The 16,281-nt window shown below is 30.0% G+C and overlaps 1 protein-coding gene across 1 annotated transcript; it reads right to left on the bottom strand.

Moving 5' to 3' along the window:
- Positions 1-7,495: 7,495 nt before the first annotated feature.
- On the bottom strand, positions 7,496-9,069 carry LOC114187495 (transcription factor MYB102-like). The gene is made up of 3 exons (XM_028075755.1): positions 8,831-9,069; positions 8,604-8,733; positions 7,496-8,517 (listed from the first exon to the last, which is right to left on the bottom strand). The coding sequence occupies exons 1-3, from the start codon at positions 8,961-8,963 to the stop codon at positions 7,668-7,670; spliced, it is 1,113 nt and encodes a 370-aa protein (XP_027931556.1). The 5' UTR covers positions 8,964-9,069; the 3' UTR covers positions 7,496-7,667.
- Between the last annotated feature and the right edge of the window lie 7,212 nt (positions 9,070-16,281).

Below are 16,281 nucleotides of genomic sequence, written 5' to 3'. Positions count from 1 at the left end.
ATCAATTGTCTATTTTCTATGCCTATATTCCTGTTTATCAAATGTGGTAAAAAGATTTATGACTAACTTCTAGAAACAAACACGAGAAAATTTCTGACCAACTTAAGACGTATTAAAAATATTTTCAATCTGACTTAATATTTCCTTGTATTGTATGTAAATTTTTTTTATGAAAATATTTAGTATTTACTATAAATAAATTTCAACATATTTTATGTCAATTTTATTGTAGAATTTCTCCAGTGTATATAAATATATATACGAGAATTTTTCCTTACTCGGTTTATCTCTATCCCAGAGCTTTATGTATGACTCAAAAAATGTATTTATCAATAGGCATAAAATAATTAACTGAAAATATCAAAAACATAATGATTTTCTTAAATTAGACAAAATTAAAACCAAGGGATGATAAAAAAAAAACTCTTGAGATAATTTTTTTTTAAATGAAACAAGCATTAAAAGTGCATATTTAAAATAGAATAATTATAAATTTTAGAATATGCATTGAGTTAAGTATAGAATTTTATTTTATTATTTTGTCTAATATACTTAACTCGAAAATATTAGAATATCAGACGTTAAGGTTATTAATTAAGATCAAAATTATCTTATGTTTCCAAAATTACAATATTATATTGATAAAATATTTTTGAATATAAAAGATATTTATACATAATTATGAAAATATAATTATGTAATTTTTGAACATTTAAAAAAATATAATTACTGTTGCGAATTAAATTTATTTACTTAAGATGAATATGCAAAAACATTGCTATATAACTTTATTTCGATTTAATTTATTATTATTATTATTTATATCCTAGTATTAGCACAAGTTGTCATTATTTAATTTATGTTTACTTTTTTACGAAACCCACCTCATTCCACACACTTTCCAATTTCTCTTTAGTTTAAACAATTTTCATTTGAATAATTAATGACAGCAAGTGAGAACAATGTACCCACATTTAGCACCTTTGCTTGAAAGCAACACGAGTGTTGTGATGAAAGGGAACGTGTCAAATTTTAGGGCACAACAAAAAAGAGAAAAGTGCCTTAATTAGGGTGATTTAACATAAAAACATTTATTAATATTATTATGGCGGTGTGATTTTATAGGATTATGTAATTATAAAATATTTTTCATCCAAGTCCATTTTTAGAAAAATTATGAAAATAAGAATTTCACGGTAAATATGTTTCTCACAGGATTGCTGGATTCAAAGTGCTAGCTGTATATATGAAATTGTTGATTTCTCATTAAAATTCGAGTTCACTTGGAGTGCTGATTTTTGGATTTACTTATTTAGAGTAGGAAAAGTTAAAATAAGATTCTTTTATTATTGTTGAAATTAGGTTTTTATGGGTAATATTTATTAGGAGACCATTTTTAATCTTTATTTCAGAAAGTTTTTTGCCAAATAATTACTGATTTTGTATAAAATAATATTATTGAAATACTATATAAAAAAAGCTGTGAAGAATTGTGTTTATTATTCATGGAATTACATGAGAACTCAGCATTGTCTCTATTGGTTGAAAACATAGAAGAATAAATAACCTAAGGAAGACATATTGAGGAAACTAGTATTAATGCATTTTTAATACTTTAGAGTGGTAATGACTCAATCCCAAAAAATGTGAATGTTTGATTTTACACTGTATCAAGCACACCAAAAATTCACAATGAATATTTAAATTGAAATTATTTTAAATATCTTTTTTTTCACTTAAAAATTGATAAAAAAAAAATCAGATTTGAAAAACTAAAGCAAAGACTTGTGTGGTTAAAGAGCCATGCACGTCACCATTCACACCAGTTCACTTCTGCTGCCACCCTCATTAATATACATCAATAATTCATGCTCTTCATAAATACTTTTATTAAAATATCTACAATGTTTTCTTCTCAATTACGTCATGATATATAAGTAACTCTCACAAACGATTCATTATTACAAAATTAACTTACGTTCACACATCTTAATAAAGCATTATTATTTTTAAATGTTTCTTAGAATTGATAATAGGGTTATTTTAAAAACAAATTAATGAATCATTAATCACCAATCTTTGTTGTTTTTGTCGCTTCATTTTCTAATTTCCTTATAAGGAGTAGAGGAAGTTCTATAAGGAAGAGTAAAAGTGTTTTTCGCAAAAAAAATCACGTCACACGTAATTGAATAACAGGCATGGATGAGGATTAATGTATATTCTCATAAATGGGAACAACAGTCTTATAGTTAGAATTGTCAAAATGGGTTGAAATTCGTGAGCTAACCTGGTTTATGGGTTTGGACCAAGTTGAGTTGAAATTTTTTTACAAATTTCCGGCTATTTAGAATCTGGCTCATCCGGGTTGAACCCGTAGTGAGCCGGGTTGGCTCACCAACCCGCAGATAAAAGAGTCACACAAGTGTTTTTATCTTTTTTTATTAAGTTGGACTTTATATTTGGGTCATGTTAAGTTATTTTTTTATCCAACACATAAATAATTTGTATTTTTTTTATTTTGGTTTGTATTTGGATTGTATTAAAGTTTATTTAGACTTTAATTAGAATTACAATTTAGTTTTGACTGAACAAAAAAATAAAAAATAATATATATTTTTTAATTAATTGAACTCGTGAGCTAACCCATTTAACCCGCTAACCCGTGGTGGGCCGGACCGGATTCAAATTTTTTTGGCTCGCTAAAAAGTGAGACGAGTTGGATTGTCTCACTAAATCATCAATCCATGATGGGTCAAGTCGGGTCGAACCGAGTTACCCGTTTTGACAGCTCTACCTATCGTTAAAGCTTTTATTTCTTAAAGAATTTTAAGCTACTAACACTGTTATCCAAACACAGTATTATCACAGACTAGGTGCAACTTATGGATCATACACGGCCAAAATAGCCCAGCCCAATAAATGGGTTGCAACGTATAATCCAATTTTAAATTCGTTGCCTCTTCAATACTATATTCAATACACATTTTTAATTTAAGATTTTGATTTGAGTACGTAACTACTAGAGAGGTGAATAAGTCAGCCCGTCTTGAGCCCACATTTCTGTATGTAGGCCCATAGATATAAATGGGCCATTTAGTTTGAGCCCACCTTTTATATTGATTTTTGTTAAAAAATAAAGATGAACACAACAATTAAATAACTAAAAAGTAAGGTAAAAAAGAGGATGGTTGGAATGGGAGAAACATTTGTTTATTAAATGAGAGAAAAGTTAATGAATACGTACGGATAAAAATATTAAGAACGTGTAATAGACATAGCAGAAAGAATGAGGCCATTATCCATTGGATTTTTTTTTAATCTATAATTATAACATATAAGTTAATCTTATGCACTTTAATTTTGCCAGTGCGCTATTTTAAATTAAAAACCCTGGTCTCAAGAAGAGAGAAAAATATTAGAAGAGAAAAGAAGAGAAAAATACGATATATAGAAAACACAAAGTGAGTACGTATTGGAATGAAAGTAAAAAAATTAGAGTCAAACGATTGCAGTGGACCTTAACAGTGATGAAAGTCTTTTTCTAATAATTTAGGAAGCATTGAACCCATTTTTGTTTTAAGTTTGATAATGATTAGTGGTAGAGAAATTACGTGACACTTGTAGTTATGTGGAGACTACAGACCTAATTACAGCCATCTTAACCTAATATTATGGACAAATTTTATGAGTGGAATCACATCACTGAGCTATTTATTGACTAATCAAACACTGCATTCTCTAATTTCTGCTGACCTTCTTGCTCTGAGGAGAGTTGGTCCATCCAATAGCCAATTCATTCAACTTCTTTTCTCCGCCCACAGTTTTTCAATATATCTTCTGATCGGTCACTGCCATTAACATCCATGGCGTTGAAAACTGCACTTCAACCTTCAATTATATTTTTCCAGAAGCTTTTCATTTTCTAATGGGTCACATCTCACGGGAATAAATCACCTATATATAAGTTTCTTTTCGTCTTTAATTTGTTGGGCAGAAATAAATATATACCGGGACTTCAATGTTCATATATTATTACACTTTAATGTCATTGTTGAAATATTAAGTGAGAGAAAGATTGCCACTATCCACAGTAGAGACACGTTTTATTGATAAGCATCTTACAAATCATGTTTAATCTATTTCACACCATTTTCAATGCAGTATAAAAAAAATCAACGAGGAATTTGCGTTAAATAAAGCTACGCTGTAGATCAAAGTAAGCGTTGTTTTTGGACGCCGACATTAAAAGATGTCTGAATATGTCAAGGAAATGGATAGACGTTGCAAATAATTATTCTGAGTAATTTAAAAGGTAGAGATAAGATAAAAAGAAGAAAATGGAAGTGAAGCGAAGCGATGACAATAAGACATGGATCCACTTTAAGTGTTTACTTATTCAAAATCTTTGAAGTTGGAAACAGTTTTTCTTTGGTCGGTCGAGAGAGAAAGCGAGAGTCGCAGTGGCAAATACATAGGCGCGAGTCAAAGACTAGGCCATAATAACCAATATCCTTTCCTTAATAATCTAAAACAGATGGACATACATGTCTCTATTGTAGGACACGTTCTGAACCCTTTTGCTTAACGACAAATGCGACTTCGTGTGCACACACACCTAGTTGTCTACAAAGTCAATCATTTTTGTGTGACGTAAACGTGACGAACATGTTACATGCGTACGGGAAAACAAGGGTAATCAGTAACCCAAACTTATGAACCTTCATTATTAACGAGTGAGACAAAGAAAGCTATCATCTTAGATAAACAACTTAAGATGGTGACTTAGCAGCTTACCATACCTATTTAATGCAGAATTATGCTTCAAAGATAGTGTGTGGTCGAAAGCTTGGCGTTGACCAAAAAATGTCCAACTTTCCTGCTTCCATAGTCATCCCAGCCACCCAATATGATGTGATGAATAATAATGCATCTGTTCTTACACAATGCCTTCAAATGATTCGTGATTGTAGCAGGTCTAAATGATTGAGTGTTCCATATTAATTATATTACCAAGTAGTTTCAATTTTTCCATGTTAGTTTTGTGTGTTTAAAAGACAAAAAATTGTGGGAAGACAGAAATTTAGGACTTGGTGGTGAGTATTATGAAGGATTATTAGAGCATGTGGCAGAAAGCATGTAGAGGCAATTCCCAGTTATATAGAGACGGGTCAATGTTGAGGAGTAGGACCAGGTTTTTGTTTGCTTCTGATTCTGAGTAGTTCTGTTAATATGCTTTGATGAAAAAGGCACATGCAGTTCAAATATATATATGGATCGTACTTTCTACATAAACGATAATTGTGGAATACACGTAATTTAGAAATTCTACATAAACGTACCTAACACCTGTACAACCCTCATTTGCTTCCAACACCTCAATTCTGGATCAGTAGACTTTAGTAATAACTTCCATCTCTTATGATAATGAAGATAGAGACTTTATGTTTTTTGGAGTTTTCATGCAATTTTGCTCTATCATTTTCTCAATTTACTTCTTATTTCTCTGTCTTAATTTTTATTTATTTAGATCGTCACTTCCGCTGAAAGCAAATTTTATTTATCTTTTTAGCTGTTATTTTGTATTGGGTGCTTTTAATTTATTTAATAATAATCGTAGTTATTATTAGTATTAAGATTTGGAAATACTTATACGTTATTGATGAGATTCTTTCTTTAAATTTAAATTTAAAAATATCAATTCAACAATAGCATTACTTCTTGTCTCTCTTTTTTTTTTCCGTTAAATTGATTTCCTTAGTTAGTTTGTTATTTTAATTTATTTTAGACAGTATAAAGCTTTGAGCTTGAATTGCTTAAGTTAATATTTAATTTAAATATAAATATAAATATTTACAGTCAAACAAAATTACATGTATTTGGTATCTTATCTACGTTGGTTGATATAGCAGATAATAATAGGTGAGTACGTAATTTAACTGTGTAAAATTGTTTTAATTTGTAATTTATGTTGAATTATTATTCAGTATGAATGTAGTAAATTTAATAATTTAAAATTTAAGATCATGCATTTTGAGAGTTTATCTCCCTTTCTTTCTCTATCGTATTTGTTGCGGATTGCACAATTGTCCTGAGGTCACGAATTTGATTTCTGATGGATAATTGTTAAGGAAGAGATTGTTACGAGTTGTACAATTGTCCTGTGATTGAGACCTTGCGACCTTGTTGTGGGAGGAGATTGTTGTATATGACATCAATTATTCTGTGGCGGTAGGTCGGATTATAATCAGATCGTGACGTTTAGACGGTTACATTTCTAAGTAAATAGAATTACACCCTGACTAATAATTATAACTTTTGACCTAATGAAAAGCGTATAAATCCCCAAAGATCGGTAAGAACTTTAAAGATTGTTTTTCAGAATTTTCTTTTCAGTTTTGATTAAAATTTTGAAATATCCGATTTCAACATTTTATTTATATTATGTCAAATTTTTTAATCTATTAAACTTTAGATTGATTCGTTCTGCCATGCCAATCTGCAACAGCAGCGTACCTTTTCAACTCAATCATCACCACATTATTGCACGCAACCCACTTCGGTTTAGTAACGGCGTTCCGGGTTCAAACGAAATAACCGGTTCAGCGAAACCTGAACCGCTGCCCTCCTTCATAATTGAACCCACGTGTCCCAAATGCTGACGCAATTAATAGTAGTGAACAGTAAACCAATAATTATTAATGGTAGCGCTCTCATAAAATAATAATACAAAAATAAAAAAGACACAGCACAAGAGGCACGGCTTGTGATTTCAAACGAAAAAAGCAACATCGTGGGCCCGCATGTTGCGGTGTCACCGACGTTGCACGAACACGTGCCCCATTTGTCTGTATAAGTCAATGCTTCTCTAAGATCCAATTACCCATAATCCCCATGCAAATCGTACTATTACTTATCCATTACAGGTGTTCAGGACACGTGTCATTCGCACGTGTTCCGGCGTGCCGTCTCCGGTCACCTCGCCAGAATCTTGGACTCACTGTCGGGATATCTGAAACCTAATTTTCCCTTCCTCCTCGGTCTTTCCTTCCCAAAGATTTCCTCATCTCACTGCATTTTTTTTTATTTAATTATTTCTATTTGTGGGTATAATTTCTAATTGGAGAAAGCCCCATCCAAGCATCACAAACACTCAGCGTACGATTGCAAAGGGAAGTTTATATATAAAATGTGATAGTGCTAATATTTTGTATTCAAGTAGTTGTTCTACCCAAACAATATTGAATATTATGTTAAGCATGCAGCTGACAAAAGACATGTACACTCCTTAGATTTGGCTTTTCTGGCTATTGTACAGTATCTGCTTGCTGAAGTGTTGGAGTGATATAGTTGTTTTTAATTAAGCACTTTTTTCTTGAAGTAACGTCTAATCTATAGAGGGAAAGCAGACATGCATACATAGCAATAATAGAAACTCGTATAACTTAAAAAATAGATATGACGTTGGTACTTGCTAATAAAGTCAAAGCTAGCTCAATTAAGAAATTTAAACTGTCAATCAATAATAAAAATTAGGAAAATGTTACAGGAATCAACACCACGGATCCGTATCAAGGTTCCCAGAAAAACAATTTGGGGGACATGTGATAAAATCAATCGACGTTTTAGTTGATTTAATTAATCGTTGATGATCTGTGTATCTGATCACATTACATGAACTCATTCACATCTAAAATATCTGGGATTTCAAATTTCAACATGCTGCTACTGTCATAGCTCTGGTCTCTCTCGTCTTCTGTGTTGCTCCCGTTGATTATCGTGGAGTTTGAATTCAACGGTGTGGGGCTTGGCGAAGAAGCGAAGCTGAACTTCTGATTGCTGTTATTGGAAAGGAAAGTGGAAGGTTCGGACAAGGGGGGATACACGAGATTTTGAGCATCAGAAGTACTATAATAATTATAGCTTGATAACTGAGGGACATAGTCATCTGTTAAAGTGCTTAAAGCAACCCCATCTTTGTGCCAATCACTTATAATTTGATCATCATGAGAATGTTGTTGGTAAGTGAAGTCTGTGAAACTTGATGATGGGTATGGGTCCACATTATGGGGCTCAACCAACTGTGGTTGAGAGAGAGGCAATGAAACACAAGGGGTGCCGAACACGGTGGTGCTGCATGCAGGCACCTCTTGAACTGGATCTTGAAATTGTGCCAGGTGTGGAACATGATTCTGAACTTGTGGATCGCAGAGCTGGTTCTGTTGACCCTTGGGAGCACACATTTCAAGGTGTTTGTGTTGCTGTGAGGAGGAGAAGAGCGAAGAAGCCAACCTTAAAAGCTCGGGGTTCACCATAGACTGCTGCATGCCAAGGAGCATTTGTGATGAACCGTAGAAAGATGCGTTTAGAATGGAAGAGATGTCCAATAGATCAAGTCGAGGACTGTGTGTGACAGGGTCAATTCCCATCCTCAGAAGCCTTTTTCTAATGTGTGTGTTCCAATAGTTCTTGATTTCATTGTCTGTTCTTCCTGGTAAGCGAGAAGCAATAGCAGACCACCTACATAATCCAGTAAGAATACTGATATGAGTCTACGCAGCTAGCTATGTTTCAGAAGAAACGTTAAAAATATTTAAGGAACTCACTTGTTGCCGAGAATGCTGTGTAGCTGAATTATTGTCTCTTCCTCTTCAAACGAAAACCGACCTCGCTTTATATCTGGTCGGAGATAGTTTGTCCAACGAAGACGGCAACTCTTTCCACATCTCTGCAACCCTATTCAATAAATAACACAAAACTCATCGGTTAAATAAAAAAACAAAACCATTTATTTAAATGCAGTTATTTCATTTTGTTTAATTTGGTAACATACCAGCATTCTTTGGGAGTGTCCTCCAGTTGCCATATCCATGTTTCTGAATGTAATCAATGAGTTTCTGATCCTCCTCGGTGGTCCATGGTCCTTTCTTGAGGCCATTCTTTTCACAACAAGGTGCTCTCCCCATTAGGTTGTGTGTAAGGTGAATGGTTGAAGGTGACGAGAGAGAGAGAGAAAGAAAAAAATGGAGTTATGATAGTAGGGTCCGTAGTGGAGGTAGTAGTAGTTTTGTGGTATAAATAGGAAGAAAGTGAAGATTAAGAAAGAAGGGAAGTCAAATTGATTCGGTGCCGTCCTCCTGTTATCCCTCTGGGCATTGGCTACGTGTCTCATCTAATCTATGAATTTTTCTTAATCTATTTTTACGTACGTTTGATGTTGAAGTTTGAGTTTAATTACATAAACTTGTAACACTATTGCATTAACTGGATTATGATTTGAAAAGTAAATAGATCTGTGTTTGTGAATGTAAAATTGTATTAAAAAAGTGATTAAGATTAGGATGGAGTGAAGTGTGAAGGCATGATTTTGCGGGGGTGTGATCCCTGAAACTTTCTGGATTGATATTAGCTGTAACGAAAAGGAGACGCCACGTGGGCGTGTGTGTTTGTATTACAGGGAATACACGGCGTTGGTTTTCTTCTTTTATCCATGCATACATATAACTTTTCTTTTCTTCCTTTTCCCTAAAGCAAGCCTTTTATGTTGAATGCTATTAGCTTATCTGGAATACACATACATACATATACATCTTTCTCATTAATTGGTCTTCTTCTATTCACCACTTTCATCTCTAGCTGCAAACCATCACCTGCATCACACTCTCATTGGATAAAGTACTTATTTGTTTTCAACTTCTTCACTGTATAAAAAGTGTAATTCATCTTATTTCTACACACATGCTTTTTTTTTTATCACATAATATGGGTCGGTTTATTTGTCTTTATTTTAAAAAAACGTGTTTTAATAAAATAAGCTAATTTTATTTTTGTGTTTATCAAATTAAAAAAATGGTAAAATATTATTGTGAAGTGGACGTTAATATAAATACGAGAAATACGCATATACCTCCCTCTCTTTCATTTTGATCATATCCTTCATTGCATCGTGCCTTTCATGAATAGCTTATAAAAATGATTGAAAGTGTTATATTTATATTTCTTAGACAACAATATCTGAAGAAACTTATTAAAAATGTAAAAAAAGGACAAATAAAAATGAAAGTCATTTGATGAAGCAAGTACTGTTATAGTCAGCATCTTAAATAAATGTGTGTACATAATAAATGCAAAGAAGGTTGAGGATGAGCATTTAATATACACCGTGGCAATAATAGAGTTCGGTGTTGCCTTAATTTAAAATACTATATACTGCTCCCAAACATTTATTAGGCATGATATGGGATAAGATCTATTTTATTATTTTAATTTTTTCTGAAAAAGTACCTTTCTTTTCTTATTTTCTTCCGTTTTTACTCTATATATGTTGCACCTCTTATCACCCACCCTCCGCAATACGTCATCGTTCTGATACTGTTTTCTCTGAAAATCGATATTTTATTTATTTATTTATTTACAAGTGATCATTTATAATATTATTAATTTGCTTATTTTCTCCTTTGTTGTCAAAGTGAAGTTTGAAAAGTTTATTGACTTGTGCTTATGATAGTGGCACAGTTTCTAATCCAAACTACTAATTTCAATTCATTTCAGTTTCTCAGCTGCTGAAGCTATTCAAGTCACATGCAAAGCTTACTTTTTTATGAAAAGAGAAGCCATCTTTGACGGTAGAATGCTGCGTTTTTCATCCCAACAACACCATAATTATTATAACTCAATTATTGATTAATTTAAAAAAAAACGTAATAAAAGCATCATTATTCGTTAATATATTTTATAGTTTAAGTGGGGACAGAAAAAAAATTTAAAGAGAGTTATTATCTCTGTCGAATTTATGTGTGTGGGACGTAAACCTATGATTGGCTAAAGTTTAATATATTTTTTTGTTATTATTGTAGTGAATCTCATTGACAAGAGACATTCACCAACAAAGAGTTTAAGATCGTTCCCTATGTTGAAACATACAATAAAACTCTGCAAGTGAAAAAGAAAATACCTTAACCTTTTAAAAAATACAAGTCTTTTAACAGATTTAACAAGAGAGATTATGAAATGGTAAACATTAATGCATGTGTTTTTAAATAGAGTTTTGAGTCCCTCAAAAGATTATTTAATTTCAATCTTAACATTTATGTGTACATCCTGGTCTTGATTTTTTAATATATAAAAAAACTTACATTTTTATTATTCCAAAGAAATAATAAAAAAATTAAAAGACACTGTGTATTATAAGTTTAGTAATGGCATTAAAAAAAATTGGGATGATGATGGTAAAATAACTCCAAATTACTCACTCGGTGGCTTAAAACAACAATTTTGATAACAGGCGTTAGCAAAAGTTGTTTATCTAATGATCGAGGCAAAGTGACGTAAGATTTGGTAACAGTGTCGTCAAAAAATTATGAGATCAAATATTCGTTGAATTTTAAGAGATATATTCGTTGCACAAAAATTAATCTTCACCTGAACGAGGATTTACATTCCACGAATTTTAAGATATAAGGTTAAATTATCCTATAAATATATAAGTTTTATGTTATAAGTGCGAGGTATGATGTAATATATATATTTTACATGAAAAGTATAAAATTAAATAAATACACATTAAAGATTTAAAGTGATTATTATATATTTATGAATATTAAAAAAAAATAGAACATGTGAGAAAATTTCAAAGTATTTTTTCAAAAAAATATTACAAACGCTTTTATTATATACAATTGTATCTAAGATTCTATAATCAAAAGAATATATTTATTGAGTTGATGATAACACTCATATTAACTTTTTATTTTTATAATATTTAACGTTGGATTTTAGTCTTAATATTTTTATAACTAAGTCGAATTAAAAGTTTATTTAAGACAATATCAAAATATGTTTTAATTAAGTTAGTTGGTTTACTATATTAGTAGCTACTTAAATGTTATAAACTTTCCACAAATATTCAGTTTTCTATCTTAGATATTCAGTCACCTATTTAAAGAATATATTAAATTGATTGAAAATAAATTTAAATTACGACTTATTATGTAGTTGTAAGTTTTTACCTAGTTACCTTTTTTTATGATTGCATTATTCTTAAACTGTTATACGCATGTTGAAATATTATTTTTAAATTATAATTTTTTTTCTCACAAACATTATACGGAAATCTCCAATATGATAATTAATTTTAGTGACAAAAATAATTAGTTGCTAGTAATCAATTTAGATACTAATTTATAAAACTAATTAGTTACCATAAATTTTCATATGTATGGAATTTTTCTTGCAAATTTGTTAAAAGAATTTACAAGAAAATACCTTTTTATGTTTATTTTTCTAAAATTTTTGATTGGTTGGTAATTCTTTCGTGGGTAATTATTTTTTAAAAAAATAAAAAATTTGTAAATATTTCTTACCAAATTTATTGCGAAAAGTGTTTTATACAAAATATTTTGCAAGAAAATTAGTAGCAATTTTTTGTAATTTTTTTCACAACAAAATTTGTAAGTATTTTCTATAAAAAAGATTTCAAAAGAAAATTGGTAGCAAATATGAATTTTTTTAGTAGTGATACTAAAATAGTTACGATTATGAATAAAGAAATTATAATTGATTTATAAATTGGTCTCTAACATTAGATACCAAAACATATACTACCAAAGAAATTAATTAGTGACAAAATTAGAAACTAATTATTTTGGTAGCTAAATCCCAAATAATTAATTCTAGAAACCAATTTACAAATTAATATAAATTTCTATTGACTATTTTTATAATCAATAATTTTTAATTTTATAAATTAATATCTAAATTAATTATTAATAATAACTAATTATTTTTAAGTAATAAAATTGGTTACGTACCGAAATATCACTATCTTAAAATGAGAGCGATAGAGGAGGGAAAAATGAAAGAAAAGAAAAAGAGAGATGAAATGGTTTTCAAAAAACCAACAAATTTCAAGTCAACGAACCTACAGGAGTTTATGCACGATCAAAAATAAAGTATAATAGAGGAGTTCCATAATTGAAATATAATTATTTTTTATCAAAACTTTTATAACAAATAAATAAGTAAAAAAAGGCCAGTAATAATAAAATTAATTAATTAGATTTATTTTCTTTTAAAGTTTGAAAACCGTATCTTGAGATAGAGAAAATATAATTCACGTAAAAATTTAAACATTAAAAACATTTTAATCCTAAATAAAATAATATCATTATAATAAGTTTCTCATGTTATGTCTCTTTAATTAAACAATTTTCATATGAAAAATCATACATTGATTTTATATATTTTATACAATCTTTTGACCGAATAATATAATATTATTTTATTCTAAAACACAATTGTAACCGAAATAAGTTATTATTATTATTTTTAACACGGTAGTTGTTAAAAGTACAATTTTATTGTGTTTTTTTTTTTCCATTTCAGTCTTAATACTACAAAATTATTAAAAATCTAAAACCTAAATATAAGTCGAAAATCTCACATTAAATCAAAATAGAAAATTTATTAGTAATATAGAAAAAACAAAGCTCACGACCTACATTTTATAGTACTTGTCTTTCTCTTAAAAAATTATATGATATTCCACAATAGTTACTTTTTTTTTTTCATATCCCCACATAAAACAATCTTCTGAATATAATCCAGGAGATTATCCAGTAATAATTAAGATTATTTGAATTCAATCATAGTTTAACAATATTTTAAATACGGGCAGCATTTACCCTTTTCATCACATTCTCCTCTTTCACCTAATACACGTAAAATATATATAAAAGTGATGTTGTTCGTACATGTTTGCTGGAAAGAAAAAAATGATGATGAACAAAATGGTTTGATGGATATTGATAGTTTTGTTTTTAGCCATAGTTTTCAAGATGCATGAATGGAAAACATGGTAAGGTGTGAAATTACCATTGGTTTCTAAGAATACTTTGTCTTCAAATGGTCTCACCCAACTCTGCCTAATGCCAACAAAGCTACAAAGTCAAACGTTAATTTAATCTTCCACTCAGATTTCTTTCCCGTTATGTTTTCTTTAACATTTCTCCAATCACACAGCCACCATTTTTTTAAACCTAACTCTTCTCTTTTTGGAAACAGTTTATCTCCCTCGAGAAAATGTTCAAGCTTTCGTATTAAACTATTCTTAAACATCTCACAGTGTGGGAGCCATTGCTAAATTATGCATACGTTTATTAATTCAAACCTAACTTCTCTGCAATCTACAAAAGATTATGATACGTTGATCAAGTTTTCGTGCTTCATGACATGCAACGAAATCATCACATACTTTATTCAAAAATTTATTAAACGCATCAACTGTGTCCAATTTATTCGGTTCCCTTTTTGTGGCATGCATAGACATATATGGTTGTTTAATAATTTGCATCCACAAGAAGGTGTCCACGTGTAGAGAAGATGCATTCGTGTACAGAAATTTGGTGACTGCTGTCTGAGAATTTGCTAATTATTTGTTATGAGCTGTTCAATAGCTTCAACAAACTTTGAAAATTATTTTTTGGTTTGAAGGCATTATTTTTGCAGATACGAGATCCGAAGCTTGCGCAGATAAAGAGGTAATGAATAAGAATTTTTAATTAGCATAGGAAGCTAAGAGGTTTATTATCCAGTGTAAATAATTGATTAGGATGAGATATGATTGGCAGAAGATAAGCAGTAGTGAGAAAATGGTAGTATGCTATAAATAACACCTGCCCTTTCATGGAGCTCGAGAACTTTCTTCCATGGATTAGGGTTTTTAATATATAAAACCTTCTATAAATTATTATAATCAAATAGGTACGTAGTAGCAGTGAATGGTTGAAGATAAACTAATTGTTCAAAGTCGTCGACTATATATTAAATCAATTTATAATATATATAAATGGATATAAATTTTACTTCTCATATCATATAATTTTGTAAGGAAGGTTAAATTAGATATCATAGTTAGTATATTATTTCATCACTATTAAAATCTAATTTATATATCTATATATCTGAAAAATAAAATGAGATCAAACTTTAATTCAACGTCTACAGAGTACGATTTTGAATGAAAATTGTACGTACCACAATTTGTAATGAGGTACATACCTAAAAGAACCCTTCTGGTCAAACATATACCTAGGTAGTTAGGTGTATATAAAGCATTGCAAGGTAATAATTTTTCCTCTCAAATAAACGGTTTGTCATCTATATTACAGTTACATTTACTGTTTTCTGTTATACTCGTTTGTTATTCCGTTAAGCATACTCTTTTTGTCTTATAAAAGACTCTTCTCTGTATTTTCACGTTGTGTTGATCAATAATATCAGAGTTATGCAAGCTTGTCTTAGTCAATACCATAAACACTAGGGATGGCAACGGGGCGGGGCGGGTACGGGTATCATGATCCCATCCCCATCCCCATAATAAAAATTCATCCCCATCCCCATCCCCAAACCCAACGGGTATACAACTTTTGACCCATCCCCATCCCCACCGGGTAACGGGTATTTTCTTATACCCATACCCATACCCATTTTTTTATTGTTCCATATATCAATTAAATATTTTTTATAAAAAAAATTTAAAAATCACACCAACGGAATCATGATACTATCAAAATATTCAATATTAAAATAACATACTCTTTTTGATTTTCATGATGTCAAATATTAAGAAAAATATTATAATAGTATAAATCTCAAATTAAAGTATCAAATAACAACTAAATAAAATTCAAATAATTATATAAAAGCTAAAAAATTACACATTACTAAAATTTTATAATAACCAAAATATTTATTAATTTTACAAATGATCAGTGGTTTCATTTGCATTCGATCCACCTACACATAGAAAAAAAATGAAAAATTAGATATGATATAATAATTGAAATTGAAAATTTTAATTACTAGAATATAATGTACCTTCTTCATCAGATTCATTTTCACTCATGAGAACATCTTTTCCTTTTAATTTTTTAACACCTACAAACACCAAATGTAGAATATTAGATGAGAATTCACAAAAAATACTAACAAAAAATATTAATAAATTTGAGTAACTTACCTAGATGGTTTGAGTTCCATATCTAACTTCTTGTACACATCAAAGCCTCTATAGTAAATAATTAAACATTATCATGAAACAAAAAATAAATAATAAATAAAATTATCATAAAGGAGTAAAGATAATTAAATGTGTGACCCAAATTTGAGAATATCCATTTGAACATAACATAACGGAAAAAAAATGTATAATTAAGATTATGATAAAAGGAAAAGTACCTTGAAGATCTGCTTAAACCTTAAAGAACAAGCCAAACAATTAAAAGA

This window comes from Vigna unguiculata, chromosome 6 (assembly GCF_004118075.2).
Source record: "Vigna unguiculata cultivar IT97K-499-35 chromosome 6, ASM411807v1, whole genome shotgun sequence".
Taxonomy (NCBI): Eukaryota; Viridiplantae; Streptophyta; class Magnoliopsida; order Fabales; family Fabaceae; genus Vigna; species Vigna unguiculata.
The sequence above is the reverse complement of the archived record's forward strand: the minus strand, read 5'-3'. Positions and strand labels throughout refer to the sequence as shown.

Excerpts from the sequence above, each read along its gene's own strand:
- LOC114187495 (XM_028075755.1), bottom strand. The coding sequence starts at position 8,963 with ATGGGGAGAGCACCTTGTTGTGAAAAGAATGGCCTCAAGAAAGGACCA. Across the intron at positions 8,734-8,830 it reads GACACTCCCAAAGAATGCTG|GGTTGCAGAGATGTGGAAAG; the intron begins GTATGTTACCAA and ends TTTATTGAATAG. Across the intron at positions 8,518-8,603 it reads CACAGCATTCTCGGCAACAA|GTGGTCTGCTATTGCTTCTC; the intron begins GTGAGTTCCTTA and ends TGGATTATGTAG.